The 18567-nt window shown below is 40.5% G+C and overlaps 1 protein-coding gene across 4 annotated transcripts in view; it reads left to right on the top strand.

Annotated features, from left to right (window-relative positions):
* LOC119646887 (transmembrane protein 268) overlaps positions 1 to 18567 on the top strand; it is a 53311-nt gene that overhangs the window by 15484 nt on the left and 19260 nt on the right. For 3 of the 4 annotated variants that reach the window (XM_038047523.1, XM_038047520.1, XM_038047522.1), the window contains exons 2-4: positions 10089 to 10362; positions 10422 to 10537; positions 11589 to 12107. In XM_038047523.1, the coding sequence (XP_037903451.1) occupies positions 10089 to 10362; positions 10422 to 10537; positions 11589 to 12107 (909 nt within the window). Of the gene's footprint in view, positions 1 to 10088; positions 10363 to 10421; positions 10538 to 11588; positions 12108 to 17265; positions 18488 to 18567 lie in introns of those variants that run through there. The other variant, XM_038047521.1, reaches the window with a different exon arrangement.

Raw genomic sequence — 18567 nt, 5'->3', positions numbered from 1 at the left:
CGAGCGAGGCGCCTTCGATCTTCTGGGCATGTAAATCATGCTAACGAGAACTCGCTTGCTAAGATTGGTCTGATCATCGAAGTCGGCCGAGAAACGATTAAAAGGTCGACCGAAACAACAATATCTTGATATGCTGGTAGGTGGTGATTTGGAAGTCTCTTGACTTTATTCAGGGATTGAACATACTATTGAAAGTCTACAGGCCTAGGACAGTCTGAAATCCAGACAATCCTTGCATCTCTTCTGTTCACACTTTTGTGGAGTGTCCGGTATGCACACAGTCTGTACACAAAGACGACTAAGATTCGAACCCGGGGTGACGAGGTCGAGAGGCTATTGCTCAACCATCACCACCACCACACCCACCAACCACCAAAATGGAAAATTTTTGCGAATTGTTATTGTCTTGGAAGAAATCGATATGAATATCTCTAAAGGGATCTTCCAAAGGCATTCAGCCAAATGTATTTAATTCGAAAGATATTTTTTTCATTATTCAAATTATTCATTTTAAAACTCCTCGCGTTTACTTGTATAATGGGATACTTCCCACTGTTGCCCTTATTCACTATCCTTCTTCAAATCAGTTGGGAAGTCAAAGTGTTTATTTCGAACCCTCCTTGCTCCCCTGAGCTCTTATATTCCACTTGGTTTCTTATCATTCAGACGAAGATGCTTTAATCGATTTTCCCTTTATAAGTACGTGCGGAAAATTTGCATTTACCTCCTACTAACCTTCGGAAAATTTTCAATAAAACTTTCAAGTCTAAATGATGCAATTTTCTGCTATGCTTTGAAGTAGGTGAAAAGTGTTGGTATTAGAAGGCACTGAGGCATATTATAATTATCGTGCATGTGTATGGAATGTCTCATCAGGTGATGATTCAGGTAAACAGCGACTTTTTTCTAGATAACTTGGCACGAGGTTTTCTTTCTCGTTTTCCGCGAGTATTTAATTTCTATGCAAGTATGACTTGTGTTGATTGCATATGAATTTTAGTTGAGAATATTATTAGGTTCTATTATTAATGAATTGATAAGCAATGCGTTTGGTTTAGTAACGGACTCCAAGATTGTATTCTGTAATTGTTTGTTGCCAAGTACAATTCTAGACGAGAAGCTGCTATTTGAACGAAATATTCCGCGACTTTTCCTTATTCCTATATACTCATCGTTATTAATGCTTTAAAAAATATTTACATTAATGCATTAATGCTCTTCCACCGTTCGTGAGGGAGGCATCCCATCCGGGAGTATTGTTAGTTATGGTCAGTCATCCTAATCACTTCACTCTTGCACAGAAAGTTGGGGACTACGTTCGAAAGTCTTCTCGCGGTTGATGGGCAGACTATTGCGCCTAATAGATTATTTCCTGCCCATGAGATAGCATCCTAGTATTTTTCATTGGAGAAATGGGAATAATTCTGTTAAAGTGCACGCAGTTTTAAAGTGCACTTTAGCGCTTTCTAAAAATGTCATTACAAGGGTTGTTTAAAAAGTTCTTAGAAAAGGATAGAAAAGTACAATATTTTGGCATGGAAGTAAACACTGGAGAAGGGAACAACTTATTCCCGGACACGCTTTTTAAGGTTTTATGGAAAACAAAACCTTATTAAGACCGGTTCATCGTTTTTCTCCGTCCATTTTGAAATTGATGATTGACCATTATTAAAATCGATTCACTGTCTGTCTGTCTGTCACACGGACTTTTCTCCAAAACGGCTAAACCGATTCGAACGAAATTTGGTGAACAGATGGGAACGATGAAATCCCAGGCATACAACGAGCGACATAAATTTAGGTGGAGTTTAAAGGGGGGCTTTCCATACATGCAAAGGAGGGAGGTTTTAAACATTTTCAACGGATATAATCGTGTGGGGTGGCAAATGAAAGGTCGCGCTTAATACTTTCCGAAACTGATATTAGTTTTGACGTGAATTGTAAAGTGCCCGAGTAAGGAGTCAAAATGTACGCACTTAAAGTGAGACAGGACTCATTTTCGGAAACTACCCAACCCAAAAATTCGAAAAAATCAGGGTGGTGCACTTAGATCTTTGCCTCATAATATGTGCCATTTCGATATCTGCTCAAGTAAACTTACTAATAGTATATTGTCCACTTTTATAAATTGACTGGAAACCCCCCTTAAGTTCATATGCCCTCGCATACATATGCCAAATTTCATCGAAATCTGGCCGTTAGCGCCAAAGTTATTGGCAAATAAGATGCTGACGTCATAATTAACGAGAATAATTGACATTCGAGTCAAATATTAAAATTCCATTCATGAAGAATCTACTTCTTTCCAGCCCTTTTTAAAATCGGTTTACTGTCTGTTTGTCCGTCACACGCATTTTTCTTGGAAACAGTTATAGCGATTCACACCAAATTTGGTAGAAAGGTTTTGACATTTGTTCGAAAGTTGGGGATTAAGGGGGTTGAAAGTGATCATTTTTTTAACGAACCCATTCTCAGAAACTGCCCAACCGAAAAATCTGAAAAAAAAACCATCATCATCATCATCAATCAGCTTTTCATCAAATGATTTATTTAAATCGCTTTCTAAAAACTAGAGGGCAATGGAATTTTTAATTATGTGGCGCGGAACTGCCATGCACTCGTCGCTCCTCAAATCTTCCTTTTCTTCTGCTTTTGTCCCGTTTGCAAGCGGGTTCGGCTCGTTCTGATCGGTTTCGCCATTTTATTTTATCAAATGCCTGATCTCGATGTAATCGCGAGATTTTTAAATCCCCATCCAGCGCATGAAGTCACCGTTGTTTCGGCCGGCCTTTTGGTCGCTTACCAGACTTCGATGTTCAGACCAATCTTGGCAGGTGAATTCTCATTAGCGCGAATTAGATGACCATATCATCGAAGATGTCTCTCCCGCAATTTTTGCACGACCGGTGCAATCCCATATCGATCGCGGATATCCTCATTTCGGATATAATCAAAACGTGTCACGCCACTACTCCAACGCAACATCTTCGTCTCCATTACCCCAAGATGCCGTTCATTGTCTTTTATAGTCGGCCAATACCCAGAACCATAGAGAGCGACAGGATGGACATTGCGGTAAATTTTAGATTTGAGACGTTCGTTGATACGTCGATCACAAAGAACACCAGTTGTAGAACACCACTTCATTTAGGTTGCGTTAATGCTTGACGAAATTTCATTACGCAGTTCTCCATTGGCTGATTGCATTGACCCGAGATATTTAAAACGCTCAGTTCTGGGCAGGTTACTGCCGTTAATAGAACTGAGCGATTTAAATATCTCGAGTCAATGCTATCAGCCAATGGAGAACTGCTTTATGCTCCTCACATAGGAAAACACAAAACCTTTTATGTCTGAAGCGTTAAGCTTCCGGTTTCCCGACTTGTTTTTATCTGGAGGAAATCCATAATGGATACGCATCTGCAATCGAGGACGCGCATGTCGAACTATTACCGATTAAAACTTGAAATACTTTCTCCACACTTTTCATTATTCTGGCGTTGCTTCGCCGGGCTGTCCAGTTGTTAACTGTCCACCTTAGATAAATTGGCTGCTACCTTTGTGCCTACCGCAGTGTTAATTAAAGTTGCCAGCTTTCGTCTTTCTTTTGCTTCTTTTAGTCGCTCGTGCATCCGTTTCACTGTTGCAACTATTTACTACTGCATCCGATTCCACTATGGAGCTTACTGTACCTTCGCCTGTAAAACATTTAACTGTCTGCTTAGGAATTGAGTCAAATCAGATCAAATAACTCGTCACTGAACGTTGGTACTGATGGCCAACTTAGGAGTCTGTGAATAATGGGCGTCTCCGGATGGAATTCCGTAAAAATCATTGCGGGCCGTATGCCGGACATAGCATTGATAACCTCCATATCAAAGTTATGACCGAAACAGACTTCTATTATACAGATACCCAGCAATGCTTCATGGAACTTATCATCGAGTTGGTGATTGGAAGGATGCTCTGCTAAGCGCGCTGAATGGGTTCGCTATCCTTTCGTTGGCATTCGGGAATATTACCGTGGACGAAAACCGATCTGGAAAAAGCCCAGCGATAGATAGGGACTACTATGTCCAAATTCCGAATATATAGTTCGTTCGCGGTTACCTGAAATGCTTTTTTACACCCCCAAGTCAGCATCATCCAAATTCTACCGGGGAGCAGATGAGGTTGCCTCGGGACATCGAAGGCAGGGGCGTGGTGGACGCTGTATCACAATGTCATCGCCAAATCGGCTTGCTAAGTGCTTGTTTTTACAGTAAAGAGCAGGTGAGTTCCTTGCCTGTGGCTATTTGTAAAGTAGATTCAGTGTTCACTCCACTTAACTTGGAAGGATCAATCTTTCTATCCTCCGAGTGGGATGAAGTTGGGCCAAGAGCTGATCGATGAATGAAAGTCGAGGGGAATGCACGGTAAACATGTGAATTGGATTCGTCGATTTGTATTTGGTTAACAAATGGCTCTGTGTTGAGGAGTTCTTTGTTGAAACGGTGAGATTTTTGTGTGCCTTTCAGGATGACGTGATCACCACCTGGGCTTAAAAAAAGCTCAAAATGATAAAGAACGACCAGTGCAGAATGTGCGGTTCAGGGCGTCGGAGACGTTAGACCATCTTAATTCTGGCTGCATTGTTATTTCATGTGTGCGATGACAGTGTATATTATTGATGTTGTGATGTGATGAAATACGTGAAGAGAAATTTGGCGTCTCGAGGAGGTTGTAGTCCCCATAATATTGTCAGGTTTTCTCAATTCTTGGTTCAGATTTACTTTTAATTTGCAATTAATTAAGCACAGAATTCCGAAGAGGAGTATGTGCAGATGGAGAGCGTTTCCCAGAAGGACTTCCAGGGATGCCGTTGGGCGTGTCCTCCTTAGTGGTTTACAAGAGAGCTATGTTTTTAATTTTTTCCACTAATCTACTTTTCTCGAGTTCGCAATTGACCTTGTTCGCAATATGCACAATGATTTATTAGTTAATAAATTTGCAACAGCGATAAGAAGATACTTCTCGAATATATTGTATCTAACGCATCATTTCATCCAAAAGTTGACCTGGTCTCATTTGAATGCACTGAGAAGCAAATAGTCTGCTCAACCTAACTTTATATCCTTAATAACTTTATTTATTTGTATACTTTTCTGGGTGATGAACGCCTTTAATCTTATCGCAAGATTGATCTAAATATTCTGTACTTTCGCTATACAGTAAATCTGTAGATCTTTACAATATTTTGCACTTATATTTGTTGTAGAAATAAAAAGACAAATTTAATTGTGATTCAGAAGAAAATAGAGAAATACTCTCTTCTGCGAATATACAAACATAAAAACAATGCGTTTAAAAGTTTGCTTATATTTGCACTCGGGTATGTGTAGTTTACCTTATCAGTTTGTTTACAAAACAGCGAGCATTTTAATGCGTTTTTTTATCAATAAATGTAAGTCTCGTAAGTGCCAGAGATATTGAAAGTCAAGCTAGAAGACTGTTACTTTCTTTTCGAATCTGATATTTTCCCTAAAAAAATAAATGAAAAAGATTGTTATGATGAAAGCAATTTAAATTTTTTTTTTCGAAGAACGGTTTCAAAATACTAGGAAAGTCGGAGTCTTCTTTTACGTAATTTATCATTTCAGTCGGACAAGCGCGAAACCCTGTACTTTTTACACGCGCTTTGATATTCGAACATTTTACAACTGAAGGCAAATTCTAAAAGTAAACAAAAATTTAATTTAGCTTGATTATAGCCCGAATATGTATTTTCTCAGCCGCTTCCTTCCTTCTTCAGCGGAATGGTATGGGAATGCCTTGAGAGACTGAATACACTCGGCTCGTCCAACAAGGTCTAGATACTTTGGGTTCCAGGCTATGCTGAGTTGGAAAGCAACGAGGCAGCGGATGAACTAGCCAAGAAGGGAGCAGGGACACCTTTACATGGGCCAGAACCCTTCTGTGGAATCGGAAATGGTTTCATGGCTATGAATCTAAGAAATGAAGAGGAACGGTTGAAGTAACTATACTGGGTGGGTCTACCGGGGATGAAGCGCTCTAAGGTGCTTATTGGGGGATACGAACCCATATGCACAAAGGATTGCTTAAACCTCACCAAAAAGAACCTCCGAATCATAGTGGGAATTCTCACTGGTCATTGTCGGCTGAACTATCACCTAGGGAAGCTAGGGATATCTACGGACATTGCCTGCAGGTTTTGTGAGGAGGAGGACGAAACCTCTATACACGTCCTGGGACAGTGTCCGGCACTTGTGCAAAGTAGGTCGAGGCATCTGGGAGAACACTTACTACCAGATGCAAGACTGAAAGATCTAGTAGTAGGGAACATACTAAAGTTCCTAACGGTTATAGGCCTGCTTGAGATACTATGATCAATAGGTACACTATAACCAATAAAAGGGGCACAATAGTTCTTCAAGGACGCGGTGCGACTTTCTCTTAACAGAATGATAATAATACTTTTTGAACCTTGGGTATTAAACTCAAAAAGAGGAGTCCGTGGACCATAAAGAGTGGGAGTAAGTTGCTCTCCGTTTGATTCGGCTCGACATCAAGTGGATGCGGACTTAGGACTTCCAAATTCCTAAAAAAAAGTGTCTAGCTCCGGCCAAACTTTGGTCTGAACTATGAGCGGATTTACGTTGAATATAATTCGCACCCTTGTCGAGTTTTGCGAATTATAAAAGCGAGCGTATAACATCTGCCAGCCGCTTCGGTAACGGTGCTCCTAGGGCAGAGGTGAGGCAGCGTCTGATGAGTTGTCTGTGCCCTAGTGCGAAACCGTAGCCATCTTCGTCCCTCTTTTACTTCTACAAAAACAGAATAAAAATAAAGAGGAAAAAATTAGGAAAGGAGGAATCAACGATGAAGAAATAAATGAATAAGAAATTTAAAAGAGAAGGGAGAATCAAAAATAATAAATTCAAGAAATTATGAGAGAAACAAAATGAGTCCGATAATCGGCCTCAAGAGCTCCAAGTTTACACTAAAATAATAAAGTAAACCATGGTTGGTGGTAGGTTGCTTCGAAGTTAATAATAAAATGAAAACGGGAAGAAACGTAAATATTTATTCGATGTCGTATCTAGCATCATACACACCCGTTCTCATCCTCACTTGTCAAGGTTTGTCTAAACATCGAAGTCGATGTTCTCATCCTCACTTGTCAAGGTTTGTCTAAACATCGAGGTCGATGGGAAACGATTAAAAAGCCGACCGCAAAAACGTCGACTTGATGACACGCCAGTTGGTAATCTGAGAGTCTGTTGACTCCATACAGATCTAGGAACGTGGCACAATTGATCAAGACGAGCCAACCCCGCTTCTGAGGAGGACAAGGGCTGAAGAATAAGAAGATTTATATTTAATCAGATTTCGGTGTGGGGGGTGTCTTGAGGACTAGATTATTTTTTTTTTGTTTTGCAGTTTGCTAATTTCTGAGAATATGCTCTCTTATTGACACACTTTTTACTCCATAATTCCCTCTCTTCATTTTCAACAGCAAAACTTATACATTCTTTGTAAAATTCTGACTATGTACGATGGAAAAACCTTCCACCCTCCCTTGATGGGGAGCTTAAGCTCACTTCAAGACTCCACCCAAAACCATGTATTCATAAGCAAAAGGTCATGGGTGTCCGCAAAATCGATTATACGCTCGCCACCCTCATTGCGCGCTCCGAACCCCTTTCCCCCATAGCACCTGTTACCGTCTGCTTTTGCACCCACATGATCATTAAGGTCGCCGGCAATGATAATATAGTCGTCAACAGGCACGTGACAAGTTTTTTCATCGAGAAGTTGCCAAAAGGCATCTTTCTCGGCATCAGGTCGATCTACCTGTGGTGCGTACGCAGTGAGTAGTGGGATCAGCTGATATAATGGTGAGCTTCATCAGGCGATCATCAAATCGTTCAACTTCTTGAATGGCATCACGGAAACCCTCTGAGATGGCAATGCCAACACCATATAGAGTGTGTGAGCTACCAAAATAGAGAAGTTTATAGCAATTTTTACCACGTTCGCGTGCAATGTCGCTGCTTTTGACACCAGGCCATCAGGTTTCTTGCAGAGCGGAGATTTCAATGCGCCTTTTCCGAAGGGTTCCTCGGTCTTTCCAGTTAGGGTGCCAACATTTAGCGTGCAGACACGCATTTGTTTGGTTCGGACTAACTTGCTTACGTCCTGACGCCGTCCATGCGTCAAGAACCCTTACCCATTTCTGGACAGGACCAGGGCCCGTCCTGCCGCATCAACTGAAGGGGACGCCCTAGCATTTCTCCGAGGTTTGTGACTCAATCCGACCATCATGTATGCATTTTCTTGGTCAGCCTGTCGCGGGACCTGTCACCAAGAAAGATTAAGTAGGAGTTAGCATAGTAGAATAACTTCAAATATACTCTATTTATCTCTTTCCCTGATCTCAGCATTTTATTTTTGTTTTACTGAGGATAGTACAGAGTACGTTGCTTCAAATCCTCCTCTGTTACCTCTTGGGACCAGCATACTATGTTAATAGCATGGCGGAGTTTGAAGTTTATCTTTATTCTTCTAATCTATTTACACCTCTCAGTTCTATATATTAGGGGCCAGCAGCAATGTGGCTTTCTTGACTTTCTTGTAAGCTTTTAATACAAGTGAATAGTACCCCACTATATTATACAAATTTTTATTTAATTTTATTAGTGTCTATCTTGAATATTGAGAAAACTTCGGGCTTGAGGGAATCATCCTCTTCCCTCCCCCTTCTCGTCAGGCCTAATTGCAATAGTCAATTTGGTTGTTTTAAGATTTGTATGTGTGTTTGTCTGAGGGGGCATTGAGGAAATTGATCTCTCTTTCGCTAAGCATCTGAGATTTCGTTTCCCTATACACCACAACGACCGGGTACCTAGAATAGTTTCACCGTATTGAATTTAGAAACAAAGTTCAAACCGTTTCTGGATTCCTGAACGATTTTTGAAGTGATCAAAGGATTGCTAAACCCCCTCAATGGAACTTAACTATCGCTACAGACGCGATGCGCCTACCTTCCGACCACTCATCAATCATCCACGCTGCCGAACTTAGGATCGCATACACTTCAGCCTGAAAGGGCGTTGCATATTGCATGTTCATCGGTGTAGAAGACGTCAGTATGTCCTGACACGCATTCTTTTGGTTCGCCATAGCAAGCAGTTTCTATCCGCCATCCATCTATAAAAGGAGTAAATTCGTCGGGTGCAATACAATTGAGCACCGTAGTTAAGTGCTCCTCTCACCTCTTGAGTTGTTCATCATAGTGAATGAGGAGTCCTTGATCGGGCTATTAAAAAATTTGCGACCAACTGCACTCACTCGAACTAACGAATGAAGTCGCATCCATTCGGGTTTGGCTACAGCTGTGCCACTGTTTCAACGGTAACATACAGCTCCAATTTTTCGTAGGCGGCGGAAACCAGCATTAGGTGTTTTTCGAAGTCCCTGATTTAAGTTAGATAAGTTTATTTGAACCTTCATTTAGTTGAAGCCTATTGACGATGCATTTTAATTTTTACGGGATGCCCCTTTCCTAGATCCCTATTTAGACGGGTTTCCTGAGTTTCTTTATCGATGAAGAACCTTGTAAGGGTCAAGTTTTATCTGCTTAATCTTTTTCTGTTTTTCCACCTCGTCCATTACATACCCTTCTTTTATTACATGTTTCGCCGCGGACGGTTTTAGGTGTTGTCTATTCTGGCGTTTGCCTAATTCTGCCCCTTTGAGATGCCCTCTGACTCGAGCATGAACCAGCCTTTTTGTCTGGTCAGTGTACTTTTCAGGACAGCTATTGCACTTCATCCGATATATCCCGCTCTTTTCTTTCTGTTGTTTTTGAACCTTCTCTGTAGTTAATCGGCACTTGAGTTGGCTGGAGCCAACTACCTCGATGCCATTTTTAGTCAAATTTGTTGGTATCTCGTTAAAAAATTCCTTGGAGTAGGTGATACCTATTCTATATGCTTGGCTTTTACTTTTTTCTGGTTCGTACTGGGTTGTGTAGTTGTTTCTCGATAAGGTGTTCTAAAATAAATATTTTTTTACTTTCATTACAGAACAACAAGTCTTCCCCGTCACCACTACAAGACGTTGCACCTGCTGTTCTGGCAACTGAAAGTGTTCATGTAAATTTGAATAATAGCAGTAATACTTCAGCTAGTCCACCGAAAATTACCAATACCACCACTACAAGTGGACCTACTCGTGTAAATGCATCTACCCAGAAAAATGCAGCGGTATCACCAATTACAACCCCTCCTCCAGCTGCATCTGACATGAGTCAGATGAGAACCATTGAATTGTCGACGGGTCGAGTGCGAGAAGGATTCGGTAAATTAATGCAACAAACACCCAACGTATGTCCTCTAACTTTCTTAAATGGATTTCAGCGAACGGAGATGTTATCGTTACTTTGTTACCAGTCAATACAAAATGGCCTTGGATTACCCCTGCTGTGTTTCGTCCTGAACTTGTTCCAGAAGAGCTCATGGCACAAGGGCTTACGGTAAGATGGTGACTATGGTACCTATACGTAACATAAAGGAAACAGAAATGTTGATTTGCATTGTGGATTGAATAATGTAATTTATAATTTCAAAATGACGTCCATCCAAAGCACTTTCAATTTTTTGTTTAGCTGCAAGTGATCATATTATTATTTAAGATTCACTCAAGATGGTTATCATAGCGTTAATTTTTAGTTCGTGACTTGCGTGCGAACGAGGCATAATTGAAAATGTGAAGTCCAGAAGAAAGAATGTATGAGAATGTGTGGTTAATATTTGGCTTGCGATTTCTGTTTATGTGATAAAATGTACAAAGCATATGCTCATGGAAAGGAAAGTATGATCAAATATTCAAGGAGACCAAAGGGAATGTGATTAAATAACACAGCTCCCTAGAAGTGTTTGTAATTTCCATCTGGAAGTAGAGCTTTTCATTTACAATGGACTTGGGTACCCTGATTATGACGTGGATAAATTATTCCATGCAACCCCTAGTGGCTTTGTTTTAGGGATTCGATGCATAAGTGAAATTACGTCCCCCTTGTTTTTCGACATATGTATTCCCTGTAATTAGGCTTAGATTATATTATAATTTCGCGAAATATTGTTTACATAATCAGCACATTGGCAAAGCATGTGACGCTGGTTATCTTGGAGATATCCATTGCGCTATTTTCATGGTACTTGGTACTACTCGTTGCGGGAATTAATCATGATGTTTACTCAATGATTGTAATGAATTTTTTACGTTGCTATTCTACTTAGATCGTGATAAGTTTGTAATTTTACCTTTTGCATAACAGTGTTATGAGTCAAAATGAGGAGGGCATTGTTGAAAGAGCAAAAAAGATGCCGCTTCAAATAATTATGACTTAATTTGAGGATTTTCCATGGGTTTTGCGAGGGATAAATTTTTTAATCTGAATAGCAAATTTCATATCTCATTCCGGATGTAAAATTTTGATATTTCTATTTTTTGAAGATTATTGTTGGGTTATATTTTAAAATAATGACTTCACCTCTGAACACTTTCTATTTTTTACATTTCAGTTGACCGTAGAAGAATATGTGAACGCCATGGAGACTCTCGTGAACGACTACCGTTTCACTTTATATAATGTTTGTTACAAACGGGTTCTCGTATGTTGGATATTATTCGCCTTCTGTGTCCTGCTGGCATTACTCTTCTCAGGATTGCAAGGAATCGCACTATTCTCATTGGGTGTTGGTTGGCTATTTCTCAATGCTGCCGCCATTTTTCTATGCATGTGGATTAAATTGAAATTATCACGAGGCTTGGAGAAGTGTTTGGCTCGTGTTAATAAACAATTGGCGCGACATAAGATTCTTTTAGTCCTGGATGATAGAGGACGAATATCTTGTCACAAAGTTAATTTATGTTTCCTGTATTTCGATCCAGCTCAATGTGTTGCATATTTGAATTCATTTCTTGATAGAAGCGAACAGAATGGAACAACAATTCAAGCAGGTTGGGAAGCGCGACTTGATTTGGATGTAAGCGATATTGTTATACAGGGCAGTAATCCGACAAGACTATCACGAAAACAGGTAAGCATTCAGAAGTTATTTGTTTTTGTTTCAGGCTTTTATCTGTATAGTTGATATTTAAAAATGCGCAACCAATATAAATCGTCAACAAATCGTAAAAAGTTGGGCAGTTACGGCAGTACACTTTGAAGTCAAATATCTCGAAAGCCTGATGATATTTTTTACTAAATTCTTGAAAGAAAAATAATATTTTTTATGTGTTGTTTACCATTATTATTATTTTTAACGATAAAACCAAAAAATTAGCGTTTTGCACAATTCAACAAAAGGAAAATAAATTTATGTAAACAATTGGATAAATTAGTATTTGGTGTGATGGACATTAGCTTTTAAAACTGCGAGAAGTCTTCTTTTCATCGACCCTACACTTTTTTCGGCGACTTTCGCAGGAATAGAGCTCTACACATCCTTTATGTGTTCCTTATCTCCCTTTTTCGTAGCACCTTTCCGGCGTGTGCCCACAAGTGCTCTATCGGATTTAAATCCGGGCTCTGAGGTGGATGAGGAAGGGTCTTTTTGACATGATAAAGCAGCCATTCCTTAACGATCATGGCTGTGTGTTTTGGGTCATTGTCATGAGCTGGTATGTGTCGCCTCAGTTTTTCTGGATTATATATGGGGAACCTGGTCCTTTAGATGCCATAGCACCCCACACCATGATGTTATGTAAAACAAAACCTTATTAAAATCGGTTTACTGTCTGTCTGTCTTTTTTTGTTGACTGGGGGAAGTCCATCATGGATACGCATCTGGAATCTAGGACACGTATGTCGGACTCTTATCGACTAAAACCTCCCATATTTTCCCCACCCTCTCCCCGCGGGACCACCGTTCCGGTATTGCGTCGCGGGGTTGTTCAATTCTTAGCTGTTCACTCTAAATTAGCTGCTACCGCTTTACGTGGCGTTAATTGCAGTAGCTTCCCTTCTATGTCACCGCTGCGCTTCTGCTGCTTTTAGCTGCTGGTGGATCCGTTTCACCATTGCAACTACCGCGTTCCATGCGCAATTACGCATGCCGCCTCATAAGATGTTGTTCGGTGGACGCAATATGTTCGGGAGCGTTTAATCGATATACAGCTTGAAGCTGTCTGCGATTTTCTCCGATTTTTATCGCCGATGCCCGCCCACACTGGTGCCGCGTATAAAAGTACAGAACTGACGACTCACGATAAGAGTAATCGTCGATTGTATTTCGGGCCGCCTGCATTTGGAAGCATCCTTGCCAGTGTTGAGCTGATAGTCGCCACTTTCTCGTCTGTTTGTCTGTCTGTCTGTCTGTCACACGCATTTTTCTCACAGACGGTTATAGCGATTCACACCAAATTTGGTGGAAAGGTGGGAACTGTGAACGCTCACGTATACAGTGAGTTACAGCATGTTATCCCCATTTTGATCAAAATCGTACTATTACTAACAAAGTTACAGTAGCTTAAAATTGTCTTTACCGTGTAAACTACTAACTATCAATATCATACTAAAACGAGTAGTCTGACATGTCAAATGCATATATATTACGGACTACGCCAAAGTGGGATAGTTCTGCACTCAAATATACTCACCCAAGAAACAAAAAAAACCTTTCATACCTGAAGCCCCGAGCTTCCGATTTCCCGACTTGTATAATATTCTTTTGGGAAAGGAGTGGATTCTTCCTCGGAGTATAGGCCCTGTACCCCTCCCTATGGAGAAAATTTCGGACGGTTTGAAGATAAACTCCAAATTCTGTGCAATAGATATTGCAATTGTCTTCGAATTGTTCCTTATGTCCCGCAAAATTTGTCCTTTTTGTTTGTTCCGACCGGATTTTCGCAGGTCGGCCACTACCTGTTTTGCGATAAATGGATCCATTTTCTTTAAAAAATTTTATGACGTAATACACAGTGGACTTTGGCTTTTCGAGTTGTCACTATCTCAGCAGATGCTGGATTTTACCTAATACTAGCACTAAGTGCCAAGCATTTAGGTTCGGACAATCCTACTTACTTAAAAGATAAAGGGGGCGCTGTTGGTGATGATCGGTGGTAGGTCAATGGGAAAATCCGTTGAGAAATCCCCGCAATATCGAGCACGTATGCAAAATGGTAAATGGCACGTACGAATCCCTCCGTCTCAGCAAAAAGCTCTCCAGTACACAGCCATCTGTTCGATAAATGGATGCCAAAGGCAATTCACGTATTCATCGATCCGCCCTTGGTCCGACGACTTCACCCCATTCAGAGAATTGAAAGATCGATCCTTCAAGTTAAGTGGAGTCAGCCCACAGTCTGCCTTACAAACAGCTGCATGTAAGGGATTCGCCTTATCTTTGCTGTAAAAATAAGCGCGCAACGAGTCGACTTGGCGGTGGCGTTGCTTCGCTACGTCAACCACGTCCCTACCTCCGATGTCACGAGGCAGGTTCATCCGCTCCACGACAGAGTTTGGATGATGTATTCGGTATGGACATAGTAGACCGTATCTGCCGTTGGATGTTTTCTAGATCGGTCTTCGTCCACGGCAATATTCCGAATGCATAAGCCAGTGAAGGGATAGCGAATACATTCAATTCGCTTATCTTATTCTTCCCCGAGAGATGCGATTTCAGCACCAACTTTACACGTCGCAGGAATTCGGACAGCAGAGCATCCTTCAGATTACCAACTCGAGATGGTTCCTTCCAGTATTTCTAGGTAATTGTAGAAGTCTGTCTCGGTGTGGAGGTCACCAATGCTATGTCCGGCATGCGGCTCGTGTTGACCTTTGCAGATGGCTTGGATTCGACACTTGTCTAATCCAAATTCCATCCGAAGATCACGGCTGGACATGAATATTATTCGCAACAGATTTCTAAGGTGGTCATCAGTACCAGCAAACAGCTTGATGTCATCTAAGTACATCAAGTGTGTCAGCTCGCACTTAGCACGTAGGCTATTTTTGATTGCAAAACCATGCCCTCTAGCATCATTCAGTAGCCATGAAAAGGTGTTCAGTGCCATGTAAAACCAAAAGGGACTCAACGAATCCTCCTCGAAGATGCCTCTCCATATACGGATGGGCTCTGAGGTATTAGCGCCCTTAGATGTACGCACTGAGAAGGTGGTATGCCACCCTTCCATGACTGCCGCCAAGAGCTTTATTAGTTTGGGATCAATGCGATACAGACGTAGGACATCGATTAGCCAGGTATGCGGTACGCTGTCGAAAGCCTTGGCATAATCGATATAGAAACTAAAGAGGTTTCTTTGGCCTTTGGCTCTTCTTGACCCGGCTCGGCAGCCCTTTTCCTGCTCGGGCAGAATGTTGTTGGTCTCGAGGTACGCTTTGGGTTGGTAAGCAGGTTAGGTCTTGTGCCCGCGGAGTCCTGTGTGTTCCCTTTTTTGGGGCAAGGTAGGTAATTCCCGCTGTGAGGAAGGGTGGAAATTCCTCCTACCGACTAATGACCTGATTTGTGCAATGTTCCAACCGACTGTGTACGCTGGTAAATTTTTATACCAGAAATTCTGCCCTCGATCCAGACCAGGGCCCTTCCAGTTCTTCGAGCTGCTTATGGCACGTCTAACTTCCTCTTCGGTATCAATCGCAAAATTCATGCCAGGCGTAGTGACATGGCGGGTGCTTTCGGCGGTGATCCACTCAGCATGCTGGCCGGGTAACCCCCAAAGCCCACCCCCATACTCTCTCACTTCCGTCACCAAAAACTGTACAATCTGGACGCTCTGTTAGGATTCGTTGAGTGAGTTGGTTCGTCTTGTAAGTTGCATTCTGAACACGTCTGGAGTGACTTTCGTCATACCGTCGTAATCGACTGCATATGACATAAAGTTTCTGCTTTAGTGTGTCCAGAATTTCAACTACGGGTGTTTCACTGGTGATGGCCTAGTTCCTGTAAACCCTCTGCGCTTTATTTCTCACCCGTCTGCTGGCATTAACAGTGCCGATTTGAATCAACCTAGCAATGTCCTGCCTTAGTGAGTCCCGCCAACGCTAAAGACGAACTCATACCAATAACGCGAAAGTGAACCTTCTAACCATGCAAACTGGCACACGAGTGATTGTAGTTGCAGAAGTGACATATTAACACACAGTCGAGATGCAATCTCATCATTGATTTGAGATAGAACTCTCGGAGTTGCTGGAGATGCATAGAGACTGGGAATATCTGGTCTATGCAAAGGACCCATTTCCGAGAATGATATACACACTCTTTGGAATTCGTCCCGAACCTCAGCTGGAAAGTGGAGAAGAGTGCTTCGGTGAGTACTAAAACTGTTGCCTGCAGTGCGGCGTGCTGCTGTTGATGCAGCCGTCTCTGCCCCCATCGACTCTTGGTCACCAGTTTCCGCGATGACTCCAAGTCGAACACGCTCCCTGATAGTGGCCGGGATTGTGTCGCTGCATGTAATAAAGCGGTACTGGCCTGGACTCGCTGCAAAATCATGTGCCCGATTTGCGGGAAACGCTCGATGAATCTCTGGTGCAACAAGGGGCGATAAGATGTTATACCTGCCTCTATCGTTATTTCGTAGTCGGGACCGATGATGAAGAGGTTAATTTCTTCAGTCTACTTCATCCGCTGCCTACGCGAACCTGATGAAGTGGTCGCCACCAGTGGCTTTCCTATTATTTCAGCTATTTCCCCGTACACTTTTGATATTATTGAGATATTTAATGTTTAGCTCTTTTAAGTCCGGAGACAATTGCTTATTGTCCATTTTCGGGCTCTTACTGTGCGATATTTGCAAGGAACTAATCGTTGCAGTAGATGCTAGGAAGCCCAGCACTTCTAGACACAATATGAAACATAACGATACCCTTTTTGAACCGCAATCACGTTAGGATTGCCGATATGAAATGATAACTCGACGTGTCCTAGTTTTTGTTTGACCAATGCTAACTTTTTTGTTTCTTAGCGATTTTTCTGTGCAAAATGATGTAGTAAAAATAATAATAACAGTAGAAAGTACGCATGAAATATTAAATTTTTTCTCTTTCATAACTCATTTAAAAATATCAGCTGGTTTTCGAGATATTTGATTTCAAAGTGTGTTGCCGTAACTCTCCAACTTTTTAATTGATCGATTGTATACAGATAAAAACCCTAAATTTTATTCATTTATTGTATTTGTCATTTTTGTCACTGAATGTGTCTTCAATGTACTCGCAAAAAAAAAACTCAGGCAATAGCACAAGAAATTCTTTTGAGCTACTTACAACGTTGGGGTAAAGATTTTCTAAGACGACGCCTAGATTGGACTGTTAACGAGGATGGTACACACGAGATGCCTCGACATTTAATGTCATCGATATGTCCTTGTCAATATGTTGAAGAGATATTAAATAATAAGATAAAAGCACAATTGAAACCAAATTGTTGTGGCCTTATTACAATTTGTAAAGATTTTTGCTGATTGATCCTATCATATCATAATATGGAAATCGTTAATTGTAAAATTTTATGATATTTTTCTAAGATGTATACATGTTTGTTGAAATTTTACAATAGGATTAATCGAGATGAAAGTGTTAAGTAGTTTCTTATAATGTGAGAGTAATTTTTAAACCCTATATACTATATACATACCTATATATATATTACATTTTAAAGACATTTGATATGGGAAACATTTCTAAGGGCAAACAATGTTCTATTGTATAAGAGAGATGAATTATTAAATATCAAGATATCTTTATGATATAATTAGCAGTGCGGAATATATCTGTTGCAGTTATGTGCCGTATTTTAGATAGTAACCTTATGTAACTCGTACATATTTGTGGCAAAACCTTTCAAAAGACATTTTATCATATAACTGATTCTTTTCTTAATTTTTCATTCACATATTCACGAGCATCACAAGTTTCTCTATTATCTTATCTCGTCCGAAATTTTTTATCATCTTCACCTAAACTATAATTTTAAATATCATCTCAATTATTAATTACTGTAGCACTTTCACAATCATACCTGATGGCTCTGAGATGTTTTAGTATAGTAAAGAGGGTGTCGTTCTCTCGAAAATCATTAGGACGTTTCATTTCAATTTGCGTATGGTCGCATGCAATCAATTAAAATCTTTTTAGTCTAGTTGACATTCTACCTTTGATGGTTACAAAAAGTGGTAAAAAATCCATAAGCATGCTTTTGTCGGATATCACTTTTAATTCATTGAAATATACAAGATTAGACTAGTCAAACATTATATTCATAGGCAAGCATTTTAACTAATAGTTATTGCAATCATCAGACGGTAATGAGGGTTTACTTTTAGATCTTTAACTTTTAATATACGTTTGATAGTATACGGAATGTAATTAATAGTTGTTCAACTAATTTTATTGTCACTAATAATTTTATTTCTATATTAGATACTTATTATTAATCAGAGTTACTAAAACTTATTCTATTCATTGATCATAATCATTCCGCTAATCTGAAATTATTCCTTTCATGCTGGGGAATTTTGCATAAAAAATAATTA

This window comes from Hermetia illucens, chromosome 1, assembly GCF_905115235.1.
Source record: "Hermetia illucens chromosome 1, iHerIll2.2.curated.20191125, whole genome shotgun sequence".
NCBI lineage: Eukaryota > Metazoa > Arthropoda > Insecta > Diptera > Stratiomyidae > Hermetia > Hermetia illucens.
Note: the sequence above shows the minus strand (reverse complement) of the source record. Positions and strands in the feature narration are given on the sequence as shown.